This window comes from Chenopodium album, chromosome 2 (assembly GCF_948465745.1).
Source record: "Chenopodium album chromosome 2, dcCheAlbu1.1, whole genome shotgun sequence".
NCBI classification, from domain to species: Eukaryota; Viridiplantae; Streptophyta; class Magnoliopsida; order Caryophyllales; family Amaranthaceae; genus Chenopodium; species Chenopodium album.
The window spans coordinates 7,327,573-7,350,814 of NC_137835.1; the positions used below are offsets into that span (position 1 = coordinate 7,327,573).

The following is a 23,242-nucleotide window of genomic DNA, read 5'->3' on the forward strand; positions in this document are numbered from 1 at the left end:
GAGATGAAGGTATTGCTTCTACTGAAAATATAGTAAGCTGCAATAATGTTGATAATAATCAGTTGTTATTTGCTTTGCCAAGTAAAACTGGAACAACTGATGTAGATAAGGATAATAAGACTAGCTTAGATATTTTACATGCTAGGCTTGGGCATGTATCTTTGTCTAAGATGAAGTATATTCAGGATTGTGATTGTTCTGGTCTTAAGGAATATAATTGTGGAGTTTGCTTTCATGCTAAACAGCATAAGTTACCTTTCCATGTCAGTACAAGTAGAGTTGTTGCTGTGTTTGATTTGATTCACATTGATTTGTGGGGTCCTTATAGAGTCCATGCTTTAAATGGAGCTTCTTATTTTCTTACAATCCTAGATGACCATAGTAGAGTCACCTGGACTTCTCTTTTGCATAATAAAATGCAAGTGTTGAAGACTGTGAACAATGCAATTTTCTGTCTATGGTAGAAACTCAATTTCAGAAGAAAGTTAAGGCTTTAAGGTCTGATAATGGGACTGAGTTGGTGAAAGAACAATGTCTAGATTTGTTTGGTGATAAAGGAATAATACATCAGAAAAGTGTGCCTAAAGTTCCTCAACAAAATGCTAGAGTTGAAAGAAAACATAGGCATTTGCTTGAAGTTGCTAGAGCTCTTAGGTTTCATGCTAATCTGCCTAAGAAGTTCTGGGGTGAGTGTATTTTGACTGCAACTCATTTGATAAACAAGTTACCTGTCAAGGTTCTAGAATGGAAAACTCCTTATGAGGTATTGTTTCAAAGGGCTCCTACTTATAATGAGTTGAGGATTATGGGATGTCTTTGTTATGCTTATAACATGAGGAATAACAGAGATAAGTTTGATTCAAGGGCAAGGAAATGTATATTTCTTGGATATCCCTTTGGTCAAAAAGCTTTCAAGCTTTATGATCTTGAAACACACACAACTTTTGTATCTAGAGATGTGATATTTTTTGAAACCATGTTTCCATTTCAGACTGATAAAAGTGTCATAAACCAAAACTGTCATGTTCCCAGTATTGTTTCCTTCAGTAGTGAATCTGATGTTGTCATTCCTACTGAGAGTCTTGGTGTTTTTACTAAAGATTCTTCTTCTCCTTTATCTGATCATAATGATCATTTCTTAAATAACACTATTGAGCAACATTCTCATTCAGAACATTCTGATTCAAGTTCTCAGTCAGAAAATTATGTTCCTTCCCAACCTCATATTGATGTTCCTGTTGCCAAGGACATCATCTAGACCTGTTAAACCCTCCAAACTTCAAAATTTTGTTACTACCTATCTTCCCCACAAAAATAATCCACAAGAATCTCAGTCTGAATCTTTTGCTGTCAATTCCTCTCAAATAATTGAACCTAAACACTATAACCAAGCCAAATATGATCCTAATTGGATTGAAGCCATGGAGAAAGAGTTAAAAGCTCTAGAGGATAATGATACTTGGGAGTTAGTTGACCTTCCTGAAGGCAAGAAGGCAATAGGATCTAAATGGGTTTATAAGACAAAGTTAAACCCATATAGAACTATTGAGAGATATAAAGGGAGAGTTATAGCTATTGGATATCAGTAAGTGGAAGGCCAGGATTTTACTTTGACTTTTTCTCCTGTTGCTAAGCTTGCTACTGTAAGAATTGTCATTGCCCTTGCTACTGTAAAGAATTGGCCTCTATGCCAATTAGATGTTAACAATGCATTTCTGCATGGTTATTTGGATGAAGAAGTTTATATGGTACCTCCTGCTGGATATAAGAAAGCTAGAAAAGGTCAAGTTTGTAAGTTGAAAAAGTCCATTTATGGACTGCAACAGGCATCTAGACAATGGAACAAAGAACTCAGTAAGCTTTTGAAAAGTCTTAGTTTTCAACAGTCCAAACAAGACTATTCTTTGTTCACAAGAAGCTTAGAAGGTGAATTTCTAGTAATATTGGTGTATGTGGATGACATGCTCATAACTGGAACTTCTACTGCTCAGACTGATGGTGTTAAAAAGGCTTTAGATGAAGCTTTTACTATCAAAGATCTTGGTGATTTGAAGTATTTTCTGGGAATTGAAATCACTAGGAATTCTAAAGGAACATTTCTTTCTCAAAGGAAATATATCAAAGATGTTATATTTGATGCTGCATGGTATGGATGATTGCTCTGCTGCTGCTGTTCCTTTGCCTACTGGTTTAAAGCTTTCTACAGAATATGGTGAATTACTTAAGGAACCTGATATTTACAGAAGACTTGTTGGAAGATTGTTATACTTAGGAATAACAAGACCAGATTTATCATATTCAATTCAGTGCAGCACTTGAGTCAGTTTATGCATTCTCCAAGAGTACCTCATCTTAGAGTTGTTTTACATGTTCTAAGATATTTGAAAGGAACAATGAACTGTGGTTTATGGTATTCAGCACAATCTGGTTTAGACTTGTCTGCTTACAGTGATGCTGATTGGGGAGGATGTCAATTCAGCAGCAGGTCTTTGAGTGCATATACAATTTTCCTTGGTTCTAATTTGATCTCATGGAAAACTAAGAAGCAGAGAAGTGTTAGTAAATCTTCTGCAGAGTCTAAATACAGAAGTATGTCAGTTGATTCAAGTGAGGATGAATGGGATTATGGTTTGTTGGAAGATTTGCTTGTTCAGTCTAAGCTTCCTATTCCATTAATGTGTGATAACACTTATGCAGAACATCTGTCTCAAAATCCCATGTTTCATGAGAAGGCTAAGCATTTGAAGAGAGATATGCATTATGTTAGAAAGTTAGTAGATCGAGGTTGGCTTTCTGTGCACTCAGCATGTCTCTTCAGAAGATCAGTTGGCAGATTTACTCACTAAGCCTTTAGCTTCTAATAGGCATAGTGTTCTGTGTTCCAAGCTTGGACTCATTGATCAGGTCGAGCTTGAAGGGGGAGTATATGTAATACCGATATATTTTATGATTTAATAAAAGATAAAATTTGAGTTGTACTTTTATTTGATAAATTTGTCAAACTATAAAATCCTACTTTTTCGTTGGAATCTTTATATGATAAATTAGATTTTTATATGTATATATAAATATTTAACTTTATTAAAAAAAAAAAGGAGCCACTGTTTCTATTTCTTCTGCGTGGGATTTATTAATCAAACCCACATTCTTGTAAAAAGTTTAGTTTTTATTCTCTAATCTCCACTATTTTTATTATTCTATAAAGAAGCCCCACCATAATATGTTTTGTATAATGATCAAACGTCGTGCATTTCAACGTCGCTCGATCTTTTATTGATCCTGTTGTAATTTATCCAAAGGTAATCACACTATCAACCCTTAATTAGATCGTTTGTTTATAATTTGATTGTATTATTTGTTTGATGTAATCACACTACCTTAATTAATTTTTTGATTTGTTTGATTATAAATTGTTAGTATTAATTGTACTCCGTATTGTTATGTCTAAATTTTATAATTTGTGAATTATATATGATCATGATTTATATGTATATGATTAGTGTGTGGTATTATATGATTTAATTGTCGCATTGATTGATTGTGTTATGTCAGGGTTTTTAATGTTGTTGTTATAGGGAGTATTGTGTTATCGAGGTTTTAGAGTTGTTAATGCAGAGTATTATTTTTGGGTTGTAAATTAATTATTTTTGGGTGCTAGTATTATTTCCTTAAGAGTTGAGAGGTTTTTGAATTGAGTTGATCTTGTTATATTATTTGGGAACATGTGCCATTGTTGAGATATTATAAATTAATTTATGAATGGTTATTTGATCGATGTGTGAGATCAAAAGGTTGAGAATTATTATTTTGTTATTGGTTTGAGGCTCGGCGTTATAGACCTTAGTCCTTGGCATGTTGGTAAGGAGATGATAATCATGAGTTAAGAATGAGGTACAATCTTTATTAATTATTTTTCTATGGTCCCCTACAGTGGGAATTGGCCCGTATGTGGTCTGGTTCAAGGTGTTTTGTAGTTATTGGGAGTATTCAAGTTTTTATACTTGTTGGTTTTATTCGAATTACCCATGTCCAAGGCTAGGTATAGAACAAAGAGCATGACACAATTATTGGTTACGAGTTAGTTGAGTAAAGGATTATTATTGTTCGAGGTTGAGTTAATAAAGGTTATTTTTTTTTTCAGAGTACAATGTGTAATGTAGCTTCGAACTACATTGTTTAATTGAGCTAGTATTGTCTATTATTCAATTATACTCTATATTCTGATATGTGGTGATTACTCAGCTTTTGCTGACGTGTGTGTTATTTTGTTGTGCTACTTGAGTTTGCGGCCATGTCTTTTTCTTATGGTGGTCCTGCGACGATCTATTTTGGAATTTGTCCTTAATGGTGAGCAGTCAAGATTTTCTAAGCAGGTTGATCAAGTGGTCGTAGCTAAAGAAGCTCAAGTGTTTCGATTAGTGTGATGCCATGAGCTTATAAAGTTGTATAAATAGTTCACCTAGTTTATTGGGTTGATCAAGTGGTCGTAATTATTGGGATTTTGTAAGCCTTAACACTTGACAGGTTGTAGAGTGTGGCGGTGATACCTCCGATTTAGGTATATGCTTCCGCAATTTTATTTAAATGTTGTCTATTTTTCATTTATTTATTGTTTATTATTAGCTAGTAAATCGGGGGTGTTACAGTATAAGATATATTATATTATTATACTGTCAGAGAGTTAGTTACACTTGTATTATTGTATAAATAGACTTAGTCTTCATTTATTACACTGTACATTTCATTTTCTACAATTTTACTCTGAATGAAATAGCTTCTTATTCTCTCAATATTTCCTTCTTTCAATTTCTTCGATTATCATCTCATCTTTCTATAGATTTACAAATCTATTGTACGTTAATTGAATTTATTATATTGTACGTACCACTTTTACACCATGCTTATATATGTAGTTATAGTCTTATAGTGATTAGTTCAAACAATTTCTATACTACAACCTACTTTGAAAAATATGAAGTTGAGCTCTTAAGTAAATTGAAAACCTCCTTGACCTTGAGTATATAAATCCATACTTTTCAACAAAATCTTTTGCGTGAGTGACCTTCAAACATTAGCCTTTTCTTTTAATAAATTATCCGTCACAATTACAGTTAAAAAGATAAGGAATTGTGCACATAATGTCAACATATATAGGTTTGGAATAACATCCTGCTTACCATACATTCATTCTTTGTTATAGGACCTCCATCATAGGCTCATAGCATTGTGTTTTGGTGATTCAACCTAACTTTATATGTTATTCGTTCTCCCTCTATCTTTGTAGTAATGTGGAACAACTAATCCCGACTCACATTTTCTAACATCAGTACGTCGAAGGTAGTAGAAGATATGTGTTGTACTGTTCTTTTGGATAATGGACTAGTGGAGGTCAATTTCTTCAACTTGTTGAACCAGTTGTTATTGGCAAGGGTAGCATCATATGATCCTAGCTTTGAGATTGAGACGCAGTTTCAATCCCTAAAGATTTTGTATCAAAAAGAATTATACTCTTTAAGAATAAAGATCACTAAAATGCTTATTTTATTCTACTGAGATTCTAATCATTCTTTATTTCTAGATACAGTCATCAGTAGTGTTTGACAGTATGTATGTGAACTTGTGATCGACTAGTGAGAAGTGACCCTAGGAAAAATATTTGGATAATATGATGACTCCTTATATATTTAAGGTCTAGCAAGTAGTTTCTAGATGCCTTAAACTATAATGCTTGCTTATCATATTATTCTCTTAAATAATAACTAATCTTCTAGCTACCTACCATTGTCATTAACATATGTAGACACAAATAAGAACATATGCATACAATTAATAAGAACCTATGCTATATAATCTACTCCGTATTTTCCCATACAATTGAAGCTCCTTCTGTTGTTCAAAAAAATAAAAATAAAAATAAAAAATAAACAATAAAATTCTATTTTCCCATACATATATATTTTATACCCTTCGTTTAGTAAGCAACTCGTCTTTATTGTCATCACAATATTATTCTACTAAATTTATTGTCTATGTATTCTAACCCCACACGGGTCATAAGTTGTTTTTTTTTTCTTCTTTATTTCTAATTTAAATGTACATGAATGACATAAGATGGTTATTTTCTTTCGCTGTAATACATAATGAGAAAAGGTGAAAATAAAAGTGAAGAATAAAATGATAAAATAATCTAGACGATAAGATTGATAAAATTATAAGCTTTTAAGCTTTTTTGGTCCCAAGTTGCATTGCAATGCCTATAGTGGGAAGTTGGTTTAAGAAAGGAAAAACTACGTATATGTAATAATGTATATATAAGTGAATTAATGAGTGCTCGTGCCCCCTTTAATTTGTCAATAAATATATGAAGTATACTTAGAAAAGAAAGCCAAATTGGTACGTCATTTTCCTAGAACTAATACTGAGGAAAATCCCATTAATTTGTACACCAAAATCTAGCCAAATTTACATGCTATAGATTTGCCAACTTGGTTGTTGCCATCACAAATCTTTCTGAATAAGTGTCATCTGCAAATGAACAGAACATTTTCCCCCCCTTTTATTATGGAAAATGAAAGAGCTGTATAGTGGCCACATGGTAGAAAGCTACTTGGATATCGACTTTGAGGTTGTAAGTAGCATAGTATCTTTTAGTATTTGATTTTCGACTGTTACCTGTGAATTTTAAGGTAAACTGCTTTCATTGCTTTTGTAGATGTCAACTAGTTTATGAACGCTTGGTGATATTAAAGACCGACACCAGGCTCCTAATGTCGTTACACGCACTAATCTTAGCTTATTAGGTATGCCTCCTTATAAATCGATTAAAAGTGATTGTTAGATGCCTAGATTGTTCATGCAATTGTTTGGTTTCATATGCTTTCTCATTGCATGTAGATGTGCAATGTGTTTATATATTTTGGGCAATATATATGTGGATACATATTGACAAACATGCAAGATCATGATGTACATTATACTCTCAAAAGATCATATAGCTCAAAAATAAAAATGAATAAAATAAAAGCATATCCTTTGCACTTAATTTAAGCATTATAATATATAAAAGAAAAATGCAGGTGTAAAATATGAACTTGCATTTGTAAGTTCATTAATTTATTTTTTTAAAAAGAACATGTAGCCATGTAGGTGTGATGAATATGGAATAATAAGTGTAATAAAAACTAGAGTATGAAACGCATTATGATATTGAGTGCATGTTTATTATTTTATGGTGTAAAATGTAGTATAGCCGTTGTAGGCAATTAGTTAAGCCCTTAATTAACTCTTAAATTTTGGGTTTTAAAAACATTTGCACACCATCAAGGATTTTAACTTAAATCACCAATTTATTATTTAAATTGCTTGCACTTAGAATGTATATGACCATAATTAGGTAAGGGGTTGGTCTTGACTCGATTCACCATACATAACAGGCATACATAGTGATGACATTACATTAACATTATTTTCAATATTTGGTGCTAGCATGTGACTTGGGTCGTGCATTAGCAATAGACCTTTAGTAATGAAAAATCATTATAAGCATGACATCACAAGATTTTTTCTTGACTCGTATTAAACAGTGTGTGTTTGAACATTAGGCACGTTGACATAATACATGGTTCTAACCTGGCTAGTTCGGTTCACACCCAATTATTATTATTATTATTATTATTATTATTATTATTATTATTATTATATCTCAAAAATAAAAGTCATACAACCTATAATAAATTAGTGGGAAGCCGAGATACAACCTACAATATTATTATTACAAAGTTTCATATGTGGCTGACCAGCCACATTTTTTTAAAAAATTCTTTTTCTCTCTCCTCTCCCTCCTCTTTCTCTCTCCTCTTTTCTTCTTCTTCAAGACAGCGTCTTCATCTCATTTTCTCGGAGAACGTAACACAAATTTCGTAATCGTCGTTTTCATGGTTCGTTCGTCGGTGGTTCATTCGTCGGAAGTAGTGGTATCGCTGGGAGGGTAGTGGTGGTTTGGTGACTCCGTCGCCGGAAAACAAGGTATTTAAGGCCAAATTCAGCCATGAAAACTCTAGATCTAGAATTTTCATGGTTGAATTGGGCCTTTTTAGCCATATTTGAAGTGATATTCGAAACCATTGTTAACATTTTAAGGTATTTGTTTGATTTGATTTTTTTTTTTAATGGTTTGGTTGGATCGGGGGTTTGTTTGTGGGTTAGGGGCTAGTGGCAAGGCGTTTAGGTTGGTAGTGGTTCGTTGGTGGTGGTTGTTGGTGGTAGTTTTTTGTTGGTGGTGGGTAAGGGGTTACTAGATCCGGTCAGGGGTTACTAGGTTGTCCGGTTAGGGGTTACTAGGTCGGCGGTCAGGGGTTACTAGGTTGGGGGTTACTAGTTCGGTTAGGGGTTATTTCGGATTACTAGGTCGGCAGTCAGGGGTTACTATGGGTTACTAGGTCGGTTAGGGGTTACTTGGGGTTACTAGGTCGGTTAGGGGTTACTAGGTTGGTTAGGGGTTACTTGGGGTTACTAGGTCGGGGGTTACTAGGTCGGTTAGGGGTTACTAGGTCGGGGGTTACTAGGTCGATTAGGGGTTACTAGGCCGGGGGTTACTAGGTCGGTTAGGGGTTACTTGGGGTTACTAGGTCAATCAGGGGTTACTTGGTCAAGGGTTACTAAGTCAGTAAGGGGTTACTTTTGTCTTGGGGTTACTTTGTCTGGGGGTTACTTTGTCATTTGCTGATTTGGCAACCTGCCGCATTGTGCGGCCAGCTGCACCAGAAACCCACTGTATTATTATTATTATTATTATTATTAATTCAAAAATCCTATCCAAAATAAAGACTTTTGTATTTGACTGATAAAACAGAGAGAAATCCTTGGAATTTGCAAGTTTATGGTCACTCTCACAAACACAAACACAAACACAAACACAAAGTTTGGTTATTGTGGAGTGAGCGTGAGCCCCCCGGCCCCCATTCTCTTCTTCTCTCCTTTCTTCTTCACCAAACTATCCTCACTTACTCACTCACTCACTTTCTCTTTCTTCTATAAAACATTAAAACTGTCTTAACCCTCATTTGTCCTTCTTCTCTCTTATTAAATTCTCTTCTTGTTTTCGAAATTAATCCCCTTTAAAACAAAGAGACCAGTTTCACTTTCACAACAATGTCGGTTTGTAATGGCGATGATCCTCGTGTTCATGATATCAAAAACTAAAATTCGGGTTATACCCGATTTCCCTAAACCTGGTACTCCATTCTTTTTCTTTCTTTGATTTCCGTTCACCTACAAAAATGCTACCTTTGTTTATTTGTATAATTTTGGTTGATTATTGAAATGTTTAGCCTAATTATTGAAGTTTATTTGTTATGAGTAGGTATTATGTTTCAAGACATCACAACTCTCTTGGTTGATGCCAAGGCTTTCAAGAACACGATCGATTTGTTCATTGAGCGTTACGAAAGCAAGAACATTTCTGTTGTTGCAGGTTTATTTATTTTTCATTTTTCTAATAATCTTGTACGTTAATTTTATCTTTCTTGGGTAATTTTGATGCAATTTTGAGTCCTCGTCCCCTGTTTGTAAGTTGTAGAGCACGAATTGATGTTTATATTTTATGTTATTTGTGTTTACAAATTACGAATGGAGAAGGGTATCGTACACAAACCCTCAATCTTTGAACCGGGAAACGACCTAGTTGAGTCAGTCGTAATTTTAAGTTGTAAAAGTTACAAAGTGGGGAAAAAGACAAGTTTGGTTAGTAATGGCCTAATGGGGGCTCCTCCTTTTCTTCAAAAGCATAAAAGGGCTGTTGTGGAAACTAGTTTGGTAAAAGAAAATAAAAAAAAAAAGCTTATACATTTTGTAAGTTGAAGAAAATGGTGGGCCTGAGAAAAAAAAAAGTAGGGAGTTCAATAATAAAATCGTTGAGTACTTGAGTTTATGGGGAGAAGGGGGTTGGCTTCAAGTTTCATGGGGCTGTGCTAATGTGTTAGTGGGTGTGTATGTGTATGTGTTGTTATTCATTACTATCTGTGAATTTTATGATATGCATCCCTTGTTTTCTTATGGTTTATGGTTGGATCCTATTTTCGGGTGGACCCGTTTTTATTTAATTTGTTCTTTGATTCCCTTTGGCTCTTGGCTTAAAGTTGAGTGATCTACTTACTCCTGGTTTGAATATCTTTCAGTGGCTTAGCTGCTTTTATTCTTCCCTACTCACTATGCTGTCTTTTATTGCATCGGCCTGCTCGTAATGGAGCTATTAAAGACTGTTAATCTTTGTTATTGTTGTAACAACTGATTTGCTAAGCTGGATGATGAATTGTGGTTGTCTGATGTGTAGTAGTAGTAGTAGTAGTACAAGACCAAAAATGAATGATTATCCAAATATCTTTATTATGATTAATAATAAGTTAGCGATTCGTTAAAACAAAAGAGAGGCATTTAAGATCCTAGAAATGTCATTTGTCCCTATTGTTCAAGGGATGGTGAGATTCACCATCATCATGTGTTGTCATATTAGATTTTCCGTCCTTTTCCTGGATTGTGGGGCTGAAGAGAGTTTTTTCAAATCCTTCACTTGGGATGTGCCCTGTTCATTTGCATGCTTGCAAATCTTTTGGTTGGATTTAGAGGTGGTATGGGCCAACGATTTGGTTATTGCTGTCGCATGTGCATAAACAGCAGTTTCTGTCTCTTTCTTTGCTTATCTTTAATTACACTCCTGCTCCTGTGATCAGGAGAAACCCTGTTGCCTGTTTCTATCTACAATCTTCTTGCTCATATATGTAGTTTATGCTTTGAGGATGTCACTGCAGAACTCAGTGGGTATCATCTTATCAAATGATCATAAATTATCAGCTTTCTTGGTTAGATCTTGCTATTATCTGTTATCTACATTTTTATATGAGATGTCTCTTAGTCGAGCCAATTTAAGCTGCCACTGGCGGCAATTTTTACTGAGGTGTGGTCTGTGACTAGGATTCCTGACTAGGCATGAAGCATGCTCTAGCTAATGGTGTACTTGATTTGGTATTTAGTATAAGCAATAAAACCTTTGGTAATTTCTTTCTAAGCATGTACAAGGAAAATGATGCGCATAAAAGTTACTTGAAGTATTAATGTTTAGATTTTTGTAGGAGATGAATGGTTTCAACCTTGGACCCTAAAATCTTTTAGTCATGGTTACATATACGGCTCTTGTGCGATATATTTAGTTTTTAAACTATGGTATCATAAATCATGCTATTCATTTTAGAGATATAGGGGAAGAGAGTTTAATGTTTACTATTTAGATTCCCCAACCAATTTAGCTTCAGGACAGCTAGAATATCAGTGGTAATATGTTTGTGGATGGTCACCTTAAGTATGTATGTTTTTAAGTAAAGTCTTGATTCATGTTTGCACTTTTTACATCATATTTTATCATGTATATCGTAAACTGGTCTTTTCTCAGAAAAGTTATTACAGCTATCCACAACCCTTAGAGTTAACTTTTTTGTGTTATGTAGCTCAACTGAAAGTTTTGTTTTGCTAGGCATTGAAGCAAGAGGTTTCATCTTTGGTCCCCCTATTGCCTTGGCTATCGGAGCAAAGTTTGTGCCATTGAGAAAGCCAAAAAAGTTGCCTGGTACTTACTCCCAAAACTTTTTTTTTTTTTTTAAATTTTATTTATAGCATCATTCATTTCGTTGAGATTGTGATGCCCCTTTTCCATTACACGTGTGCAACTTGCTGTACCTAAAATGGCATTAGCTGATGAATTTAATGGGCATTTAGCAATACACGGTCTTGATATGTGAGAAGAATAATACAACATATGCAAATTTCTTACTTATGTGACAGGGCTGATATTCATTTAGAACTATTGTTTTCTCTGCCTCACCTTTATGGTGTTAATAAGGGTGAACCTGGAAACATTTCACTTCTACATGACATGGATTGATGTGGACTTGTATGTTCATGCATTAAGCTATTTGAAGAGGAAGTGTATCTGATTTTTGGGCACGACTGAAATCTTGTCTTTCAACATAAATTATTATTCTGTGTTTGTCTGGATGACTGCATGTATAGTTTTACTCATCAAGTTCTGGTAAAGTTTATGAATAGATGAATGCTCCACAGGAGCATGATTTTGTTTAATAATATACTGCTGTTTGGTGGCAATTGGTATCTGATTACTCACTCTCTTTTTAAATCTTTGGAATGTGTGGTTTCCAGGATGTTGTATCATTTGCTTATTTCATTATGTCTCCTTCAATTAAATTATTGTGTATGACTAGCACTGATGCACCTTGTGTGTTGAGTATTCTGAAATGATAACTGTTATCTTTACAGGTGAAGTTATCTCAGAAGAGTACGTGTTGGAGTATGGAAGGGATTGTCTTGAGATGCATGTTGGAGCTGTTGAACCTGGTGAACGTGCTTTAGTCGTTGATGATCTGGTTGCTACTGGTGGCACTCTATGTGCAGCTATGAATTTGCTGGGTAGGAATAAATTTATCTCTCTTAATGATTTCTGATTTTATAGTATAATTGTGTGACATGAAGTGACAGGATAAAGTAAGAGCAAAAATAACATTATTCATCTTTTTTAGCTTTCTTACAATTGTTACAAACCAATTTGAACCTTGACCTATGGCTACCCATTTCAACTCATATTGGGATGGATGCTCACTATCTGATAATTATTGATGTATAAATCTGGGATTATTGAGAAATTCTGTTCCTTCCCCCTTTATCACCAGTCAGATTAGTCAGGATCTAAAGATTGTTTTCCAGGGTTTACATTATTTGTACTGTAGATTTTACCTTAGAATTGTCTTCTGAGAAAAAGAAAATTAATCAGAAAATCTACATCAGTAATGGCTGGAGATATCCTTGGACAGGTGGACCTACCAATCATTTAGGTGGTATTTGGGATGGAGATTATTTTATGCAACGAGATAGTCAGGTCTAATAGTATGGTTACTATGCCGCTACATACCAGGAAAGTGATTTAATCTTTGAAAATCAGGATGGAGATCAAGCTGTTAACATGAATGATCAGATGAAAAGCAACTAAATTGAGTAACTTTCTAGGGGTTTACCTAGATTGTTGTATACGCTATATTGTGGAAAGTACTGCTACATCCTAAAAATAATTAACTACTCTGTATTAAAGGTAAATTTTTTAGGAAATGTGTGTGCAATTGTCATTTGCTGGCTAATCAGAGTTTAGATTGTTTGGCAAAGAATGGGAAGGGATTGAATATGAGAAACATAATATCTCAATTAATTTTTTTCAGTCTTATGAGGACACTGTAAACTGATTAACAGAAAATAGTAGCATATTGGGGACATGTTTTATGTTGCTAACAGGTTCTTTTGCTATCTCATATGGTCTTATTTGTTCAAATTGTGATTGTCTATTGACCACACTTTTTCCGTTCTATAGAACGTGCTGGAGCAGAAGTGGTTGAGTGTGCATGTGTCATTGAACTACCAGATTTGAAGGTCAGAGTTTTATGCCATACGTTCTTTCTTTTCTAGTACGAAGTAATTCTGTAATGTTTGTTATGGTTAAAAGTAAAATGGTAAATAGGGTTAATGACTTTAATCTTCCTTAATAACCCACTATATTGGTGAAATCCACGTACTTAACTTTATAGCTAGTCCATACAACTAAGTAGCAATCAAATCATGAAAGTTAAATTTGGCTATCAGAAGATATGATCTTCCACAGTGATAAGGCTGGAGAGAGGTGTCTTGTCCTCTGTTTTTAGAATGTGCAACTTATTCAGTTTGGATTTAGAATTTTGATTTCTTAAAATCAAAGATGGACCCTAACTGGACACACGCACATTACAAGCCAATTATGGATAAAAATATGATTGTTTTCTTATGAGACTGATAAATGTTCATGAAAAACCGATAGAGTAATGTGGCTCCACAGGTTCAAAGCCTTTGACTTGTAATACTTAATAACGGAAAGACCCATGTCGTGAATGTAGCATTTGCGAATAACAGTAAAGATGTGCAGTTTGAATGTAGTGATTTAATGCCTTTCTTTACTATTAGCAAGAATACCAACCAACTAGATGTGTAGAGCTATAGACTTGAGCAACTCCTTGAAGAGTTCACATAATTTGCGAATTCTTTCAATCACTAATAATTCACAACAAAACAGACACTCTTAGACACAAGTCACAAAACAAAATGTGGAATCCATTTAAATATTTCAACTTAGAAATGTAATATACTGTCGGGCCGTCGGCAATATAATGAAGAAAAATTCCCGATGCGTTATCTACTACTCATATCTTAAGCACATATTGCCTTCAATTTTAAATGAGAAGTAAAATTCTTTTAATAGAAAATATCCAAAATAAAGCAAATAACTTCACATACTTAAACCATGAATATAGCACACACACACTTATGCCTATAATGAATACGTAGTATATGCCTGGTTGTTTGATAACAGAGAAGTTTTAGCAAAAAGCATCCAAAACATAACTGGGTTTTAAACCTAAGAGGGATAAATTGTGAAACACACTTGTATTGAAATTATAATTTTACAAAAACTCAAGCACCCATTTTGATTTTTTTTTTTTATTTTTAAATTTTTTTTTTTTAAAGTCGATTTGTTTTAACTAGTTTTCAGTCTTTATGATTTTAGTGTGGGGAATTTCAGCTGTCTGTAATTGTTAGCATAACAATTTAGCAAGCAACAGAATTGAAATTCTTTGCTTCTTGTTCTTTTTTCCTGGTAATATTTTAATAGAGGATGATACCAAAGGAATTTATAGTCTTTATTGTTCGTCAATGGCTGGTTGGTGTGATGCATATCCAATCATTTCAGCTCAAACCTACAAATTACGTAATGGATTGTTGATCAAAGACGATGAATCTGATTAATGCTTGACAATTGCTTATTTAATGACATTGTATCCCAGTACCTACATTCTGTTTTTAAAAAACGATCCCAACCTTCATCTGCACTAAGTCACTAACAAGATCTTTTAGTTTTTGAACTGGACTGCATGAGTTTTAAAAAGAGTTATTATCTGCACAGTGGAATATAATCAATGCTCTTTCTGTTTCAAAAAGTTTTCCCAGTGTAGTGAATGTGTGACTTATTTGCAAGACAATAGTCCATAACTATAATCATTTAACGTTTTAGCTTATTGGTTCTTTACCCACTTCCTCAGAATTGCATGATTAAGGGTAATTAAACTAATTATGAATTTTATGCTTCCTTGAATTTCACCTTGAGACCAAAAGTACTGGGGATTCGAGTCCAATCTGTTCTTTACTTTTGCTATCAGAAATCAATTATTTTGACTTGGACATTGATAAAAGATGGTATTTCCTCGGGTCCACGAAGGCTTAATAATTGAGTTAGTGTCCTTGCAGTATGATTAAGTCTATTCTCCATGGGGCCTGGTCAATCATCTAGATTTGAGGGATGTGGACATATTTAAAAGTTGTCAAGATGTTTATATATATATATATATATGTCTAGCTCCTGTACATTGGGATCATTGGGTGAGAACAAAATTTCTAAAGTATATGATTTTCTGCCTCAGAACTTGCCATCTTTATCTTATGAATTTTTTATGGTTTACGTCTATGATATGGGGTATACAGACTACTGATCACTTAACAAGTTGTCTGTCCAGAGGAACACTCACTGAGGTGGCTGATAATGAAATGTTTTATCACTCATGTATGCTGATCTTAGGTTGTGTGCCATATAGTAGTACTCGATAAAAAAAAAAATTAACAAGGTGAGTGCCTTTAGGCTGACTGCTTACAAACCAAGTTGCTGAAGTTCAAATTATGTGGTATACTTGGCAATTTAATTTTAGTGCTTGGACACTTTAGCATACCCTTTCTGGTGCACCTTCTTTGCGCAAATGCATGCTTTATTCATCTTGCTACTGATGCATGGGGTGATCTGTAAAGACTGGATTGATTCAGCAGTTTGTGATCACCATTCTTTAGTTAAATTGGTCACTTTTGGTTCATGTACCCGACCCCACTTATGGGATTAAGGCGTTGATTGATTGATTCAGGAAAGTTATAGGTTTTGCATTGTATATAGATGTATTTCATTCAAATTTGCAATTGTATTGTCAACCCAGAACCTGCTCTATATGCATTCAGGTGGTCAGGTTTAAAGTATTTTGTATTTTTGTGTGATTGCACTTTTCATGTATGATTGTTGTGTCTTACAATAATTTGATGAATTTTTCAGGGCCGTGAACGCTTGAAGGGAAAACCTCTATACATACTGGTGGAAGCACATTAGTACAGCAACTGCTCTCCCATCTCAAGATAAAAAGTGAACATTCGAGTACATGATTGGTTTGGCAGCTTCACTGAATCAGATAACTCTGCTGTCATATTTTTTTTTTCTCATCTGACCGTCTCCTAGTGCCTTGTGAATCTGGATATGGGTTGAAAACATTTTCTTACCCATAACGCAATCATCAAATCCGTATAAAGAGATGGCTTCAGCTTGAGAAAACTCTTTGCGCTTCACCCTGATTAAGCAGGGAACGAGTTGTCCTCCCTAGAATTTTGTGCATTATGGTCAGGTTGTAGGTGACATTTGGCTAGAAAAAAAAAAGCTCAAAATCGAGTTTTGACAAGAATATTTTTAATTGTTATACTTCTATCAGATTTTATACCCAAATTGGGTAATACTATCATCTAAGTCTGATTACAGGAGTAGGTGTTAAATTCTGCTAATAGTCAAAGTCTAACCGCCCCATTATCTCCCTTGATAACAAAAATGTGTTTTTTTTCCCTTGCAAAGTATGTATGAAAATGAGGTTAGAATTAGGTAATTGATAAGGACCATAAAACTATCCTATGTGGTTTTTCATTCACTCGTAAGCTAATTTGGTTGAGAGTTGAGAAACAGGACAACTTGAACAAACACCTCAAGGGAAGTAAATTTCGAAAGTCTCTTATGGACCATTTTGGTATGCTTAGTATATAGATATAGATGTGACTCCTTCGTGTGAGAGGGGCTTTCGAAATTATGAGCTACAACGTTATTCAAACCAAGTTCAAATCATGGGTGGTTTGAGGCCAAGGTCTAGTTAGTCCTTGTCACTTTCCGAATTACTTATACTTGTTCAATCATGTACTTTGCCAATAATGAAAGTATTTATTGAAGTATAGGTTTTCAAGTGGCCTTTACACCAGCTTGAAAAGCATTACGAGTAACATTTAACAGGCCACCAATCCACCAGAATTGGTTTGGCAACTAGTACTAGTAAGTATGTAGTAGCTTTTAGTGCCCATCATTAATGGTTTCATCTAATTTTTCAAGCTCGAGAAAATGGCGTATAGTGTCATATTGATGCTCGTATAACCAACCATGAGCGTTACAGCACACACATGTTTGGGTTGAACATCACAATCATGTGAGTATTTTCCACACGTAAACTCATAAAAGTGTGTATGTATATGCTTTCAAATAAAGCAAGTATTCAACTCATAAAAACAATTGAGTTTTTCTAAGCTATACCCCTAAGGTATTCGAGTTTCTAAGGTGTACACATTCTTTTTCAAGTTTCTAAGTTGTGCCCCTCAACTCACTACCATTAATGAATGATTCCCTCCTTGGGACTTCCACGTCACCTAAATTTAACTATAAATTCAATAGAAAGATGATAAAAGGTAAAGAAATGGTGGGAGAAAGAAATCTTAGTCACCGCAACCCTAATAATGAAAACTGGAGCCACGAAATCACACTCTCAAATAACTTTTAAACAACTAATAAGGGTACATTTTAATATTGATAAGGAGTTGAAGGGCACAACTTAGAAACTTGAAAAAGCATGAGTACACCTTAGAAACTCGAATACTTTAGGGGTATAGCTTAGAAAAACCCAAAACAATTTAATCGGAAGAATTAAATCATTTAAATGACCAGCATTTCAAGACGATTAACAATAAAGATCGGTTTATCAAATAATATTAGGGTCTGTTCTCATTGACTGAACTCAACTAAACTGAACTGAACTGAGCTGAACTGAACTGAAGTGAAATGAATATTTTATAAGAGAAGGAAATTATGATCTACACTGAACTGAATTTCAACGTTTGAGAACAAACCCTTAGTCTTTATCAATAAAAATCAGCCAAGTTGAACAAAAACCAATTGAAGAGAACGAGGTGGTTGAGCTAGATACTTTGATAAATGCATTGACTGTGAAAGACCATGTGTACCATGGAATGATTATAAGAGATTATCTTAGCATTAGCAACTCATGGTGAAGCATTATTATTTATTATTAACGTTAATATAATTAATCTGTATTATTGGATCATTAGGTAGCTAGTTTATGCGCTTTTCTGTCTTTCTTTGGGTAATTGTATTTATTTATCTACGAGTACAATATTACTTGGATAAAAGTATACAAAATACAAACTGATATTGTCCCTAAAAAAAAAAGTACAAACTGATATTACATTTAAAACAAATTGGCTTTGTTTGGTCCACAAACAAGGCTTTGGAGCTTCCATATTAAAACCAATTGACAATAGTAGGAGTAACTCCTCTACCTTATAAAGTGGAACTACCTCTCCTCTTTCTCCAACGTGGTACACTCACAAGTGGGCTGCAATGAATTTCAACACACTTTAACTAATTAAGCTATTAATTTAACCACCAGTTGAATGAATATCTTATAGTAGTATGATTTATAATGTAATTTACTCGTAGTAAAGTTTCCAAGTCAGTTTCAAATAAAGATCAAATATATATAGACAATAATGTAATATGAGGGAGACAAGTAATCATTCTAAGCATCAAGTTGGATTAAAAAAATGGAGCAACATGGTTCATACACCGTGTATTAAATTAAACTTAATTAAGAACAAAGAAATATATAAAATAAACTATATAGTACTCCGTAGTAGATATTCCCAATAATATGGTATGGTATGGTATATATTTGTGAAAATGTCAGGGGTAACCAAATTAAAATGATTCATGCACTATCAGAAAGACAGGAAATCGTCAAAAGATCTGGAAACTCTTGAATTCATTATGATTCATTTATTATCAAAAGCAGTTACCATACATATGCTTAATGCATGCAGATCCATTTACAACGAACCATTCTAGGGTCTACCTGCCCTTGTTTATGTTTATATTTTCATGTTCCTGCATGTCCTTTCAGATTCTTCTTATCTAACGCTCAACTTCAACCCATATCATCATTTATATCATATTTTGCTTCATTGCACCTATATATTATGGAGTATGTGTGTATTTGGTTTCTCTTATGCTCACACATTTGATGATCAAATAAGATTATTCGGTTTATAGAGTGCATCTAATCACTCTGATTACGTCAAGTTTAAGGGGAAAAGGGGGACATGATGAACGAGAAAATACAAGTTTATTAACTTTTTTTTTTTGAAACAATCACCTAGATAATCTTGGTTATCAAATAGTAAAACCGTAAATAAAAAATCAATAAATTTTTATTATATATGGGGCTCATAGTTGTTGATATAATTATTAAAATCCAATGTGGACTAAACATATTTGTTGATTTATATATTTATGGCTTTGCCACTTAATAAATGAATTTTGTTTATCAATATCAAGGTGATAAAGTGGGGTTTACTCGGTATCAACCTACAGGAATATCCTTGTTCTAGATATGGTAGACTAAAGCCCTGTTCTATTCACCTTAAAAAAACTAAAATTAAGTAAAAATAATTTCAGTTCAGTAAAAATAAGTTCAGTTCAGTAAAATTAATTTCAGTTCAGTAAAAATAATTTCATTTCAGTAAAAATAAGTTCAATTCAATAAAATTCAGTTTTTTTAAAGAAGAATTATAGTAGAAAATCAATAAAAATAATTTCAGTTCAGCAAAAATAATTTCAGTTCAGTAAAAATAATTTAAGTTCAGCAAAAATAATTTCAGTTCAGTAAAAATAATTTCAGTTCAGCAAAATTAAGGTGAAGAGAACAGGGCCTAAGATTACTATTCAGCATATCAAAAATTAACAATAATAATACGAAGCATATATTTAATTTAAGTAAAATAAAATAGAGCAGCAATTTTTGCACATTTATTTAATTTTGTTTGACATTTAGAAAACACAACAAAATTCCAAAATAGAAATCCAATACAAAACAAACAGATTTGCCCTGGACATTACGTAGTCCGTATTATTTATGAGTTCACACTGTACATGTAAGAAGAGCATCGTGCTAAATTTATTATTGCTGTCTCATTGCAATGCAAGTCTGATTTGGCAGGTATATATATTCAATTAGTTGGTAATTGTATTTTATTTTTTTATTAATGGATTTTATTATTGTATTACTAGTAACGTTAATGATGAATATAGTTATAGTAGATCGTATTTTCTATAATTATCATGCAAAAAAGGAGGAGGAAATCACTACTAAACACACAAAAGTATAAAGGTGATGAATTGAGATGATGAACATTAGATCTCCGGAAATCACTACAAGACATATTCAATGATATTATTATCATCACCACATTCAACGGAGTGAATCATCCATTGTCATTGACTCTTTATATCAATGATTTTTATGGAATCATACAAATTAAATACTCAACATGTGTGTTTTGTCTTCAAAGGCTCTGAGCACTGTTGGAAGTTGATAATTCGATTCTCCATATGTATAAGTTTTTAGCTCTAATTAGATCCAATTAGATGTACATTATATAACATGAAAACATGTTAGATATAATCGGGTCTAATAAGTTAAGGGGGAAGAAACCACATCCATATTACATTTGAATATTTGATTAGTTGCTAGTCAATGTTCTAACTCGATCTCTACATTAATGCCCTTAATTTCAGTACATGAGAATAGTTTCATTCATTAATTTAGTACTCCATACTAACATATACGAGGTATAAGGAATGAATTTATGTGGTTTATACGTATATATTGTTAATTAGAAAATTTTACTTTTTTTTTTTGGTATCGCAAGCAAGTCCCTTACTAAGGTATACACTCTTGCATAAACCGACAGTTTTTCTCAATTTTATTACTTGTGCTATAAATTAAACTCTTTTGATTCTTATACTTCGTATAACACATCAAAAGTTATCATTCAAAAAAGTAACAAGTCAGTCCTAAAAGACAACTATCAATCTTAATTAAACTCCACGGAAGATTTTGCATTACATCTACATAGGAGGTATACAAGCATTATCATAATATGAATAAATTAAAATTTTCAAATTGACACAAGTAGTATTAAGATGGTAATTTAATATAGCAAATTAAAAGATTAAACCAATCTGCATTTAAACCATTGTGTAACGTCACATAGTATTAACCGACAAAATCCTGTGAGAATTCGATATGAATATTAATGCAAACATCTTTAATTCATTGATCATTCTTAAATTGGTTTAATTGCCAAGCTTTTGCATGCATATAGCTTTCAAAAGCATTGAATTCAAAAAAGAAAGCCCAGAAATATTCCACATATACTATACTTACTCCTCAATATAACTCAATTAGCTTTTGCATATTACACATGAAGCTTCTACATATTTTTAATACTGTAATTCAATTCACCTTTGCAAATTATACATGATTTCCTTGTAACTCAAGCAAGCAAGAAATTAAAATCTACAGTTTTCTCAATCAAATAATGCCAATATCAATATGATAAATAATTCTGACGAACGTGATTAGCGCTAACAAATATCTTAATCATCAATTTCACAAATTCTTAGTTGCTAAAGTAATGAAGAAAATCCCATAATATGCACATTCAATCAAAGAGAAAATTAGTAGAAAACATCTATCAACACAATGTTTACACAAAATTAAGTCCCAAAAACCCAATACCAAATTACCGCCCAATATACTAAGAGGTTATTAAGATGAAAACCCCCCAAAAAAATGGACTAAAAAAGAGTAAAAATTGTGTTGATCAATTCTATTTTTTTTTTTTTTTTTCAAAAAAAAAGTCTTTACAATTTGTAGATGACAAGAAAACAGGGCAAAACCGCACGAGAATCAAACACCAACAACTCGCCATTCTCCTCCACACTCACCGAGTCATAATCACCCAACTCGCCCGACCCATTCACTGAGTCCAACCCATGCCCGACTCGTTTCGCAACCCGACCCGCAATCACCCTACAGACCACCATAGCCCGCCTCCCACGGCCCCCACCCGCACTCTCATGGGCCGCTCCACTACCCGAATAAGTACATATTGACGCCGCTTTGCCACCGTTGATCTTCTCACAAACACCATCACAGCCGTCCATCACGCTCCCCCCTGAATTTGTGGGACCCAAGCAATGAAACCGCATCATCTCATTACCATCCGCACGACACCTCCCGGACCCATACCCTGGTCCGGCCCGGGATTTTATCAAGTCGCGGTACTCCTCGAATCGGGCCGATGTCCGGGCCAAGTTTTGGATCTTAAAAATCATCTCGACCCGACCCGAAAACCCTTTCGGACCCCACCTCGTGTCGAATATTATCTCAACCACATTCCTGGAGGGATGGCCCACCTGCAACTCCGTAACCGAGGGGAAAAACGGGTCACTGAGAATCGGGCCTTTCGTAAGCGGAGCCGAAACGGTGCGTTTAACCCGGTTATGTACCGTTGAATCGGGAGTGGGTTTAACGGAATCGGAACGCTTAACACGGTGGGAAAATGGGTCGGGCTTTCTGGGTTTGGGTCTGGGTTTAGGTTTAGAGTTATCAACGACGTCTTTGAGATTTTGAAAGCTGTTTTTACAGCTGGTAGAAGTAAGGAGTTGTTTAGGTTGAGGTTGGAAAACATCTTCAACTGCTCTTGATTTGCATTGCAATGATTTAACCCAACCAGCCGCCATTGATGAAAAAAATCGAAGCTTTTTTGAATATTGGGGGGTTAATGGAAGGTGAGATGGGTTTCTGGAATCATCTGATGGGTTTGAATTTGTGTCTGCTAAAAATATTTTGAAAATTGAAGAGAAGAAGAAGAAGGTGTGAGGTTTGAGGTGTGAGTGGAGTTTTAAGTCTGTATTTTTGGAAGGAAAACAAAGAGACAAACTGAAATACAGACGGCTAATTTTATTAATGGGGGTAATTTTCTAATTTATTTTTCATCATTGAATTACGGTTGTACCCCTTTCAAAGTTATTTCATTTTATTTTTCTTGCCTATTCTTTTTCTTTGGATACTCCGTATTACTTGACTTTCCTTAATTAGTCTAAAGCTAATACTCCGTAATTAGC

At 34.0% G+C, this 23,242-nt stretch overlaps 1 protein-coding gene and 1 pseudogene across 2 annotated transcripts; one reads left to right on the forward strand and one right to left on the reverse strand.

Annotated features, from left to right (window-relative positions):
- The first annotated feature begins 8,947 nt into the window (after positions 1-8,947).
- Positions 8,948-16,783, forward strand: LOC145594884 (adenine phosphoribosyltransferase 3-like; annotated as a pseudogene). Its single transcript, XR_014102884.1, has 6 exons — positions 8,948-9,233; positions 9,362-9,472; positions 11,525-11,617; positions 12,325-12,474; positions 13,424-13,482; positions 16,229-16,783. The product of XR_014102884.1 is annotated as an adenine phosphoribosyltransferase 3-like (transcript).
- A 4,965-nt stretch (positions 16,784-21,748) lies between these two features.
- Positions 21,749-23,021, reverse strand: LOC145581627 (uncharacterized). The gene has a single exon (XM_081638647.1). It carries the CDS (start codon positions 22,856-22,858, stop codon positions 21,977-21,979), a length of 882 nt encoding a protein of 293 aa, XP_081494773.1. The 5' UTR covers positions 22,859-23,021; the 3' UTR covers positions 21,749-21,976.
- Positions 23,022-23,242: the final 221 nt, after the last annotated feature.

Coding starts and splice junctions, on each gene's coding strand:
- LOC145581627 (XM_081638647.1), bottom strand. CDS start 22,858: ATGGCGGCTGGTTGGGTTAAATCATTGCAATGCAAATCAAGAGCAGTT.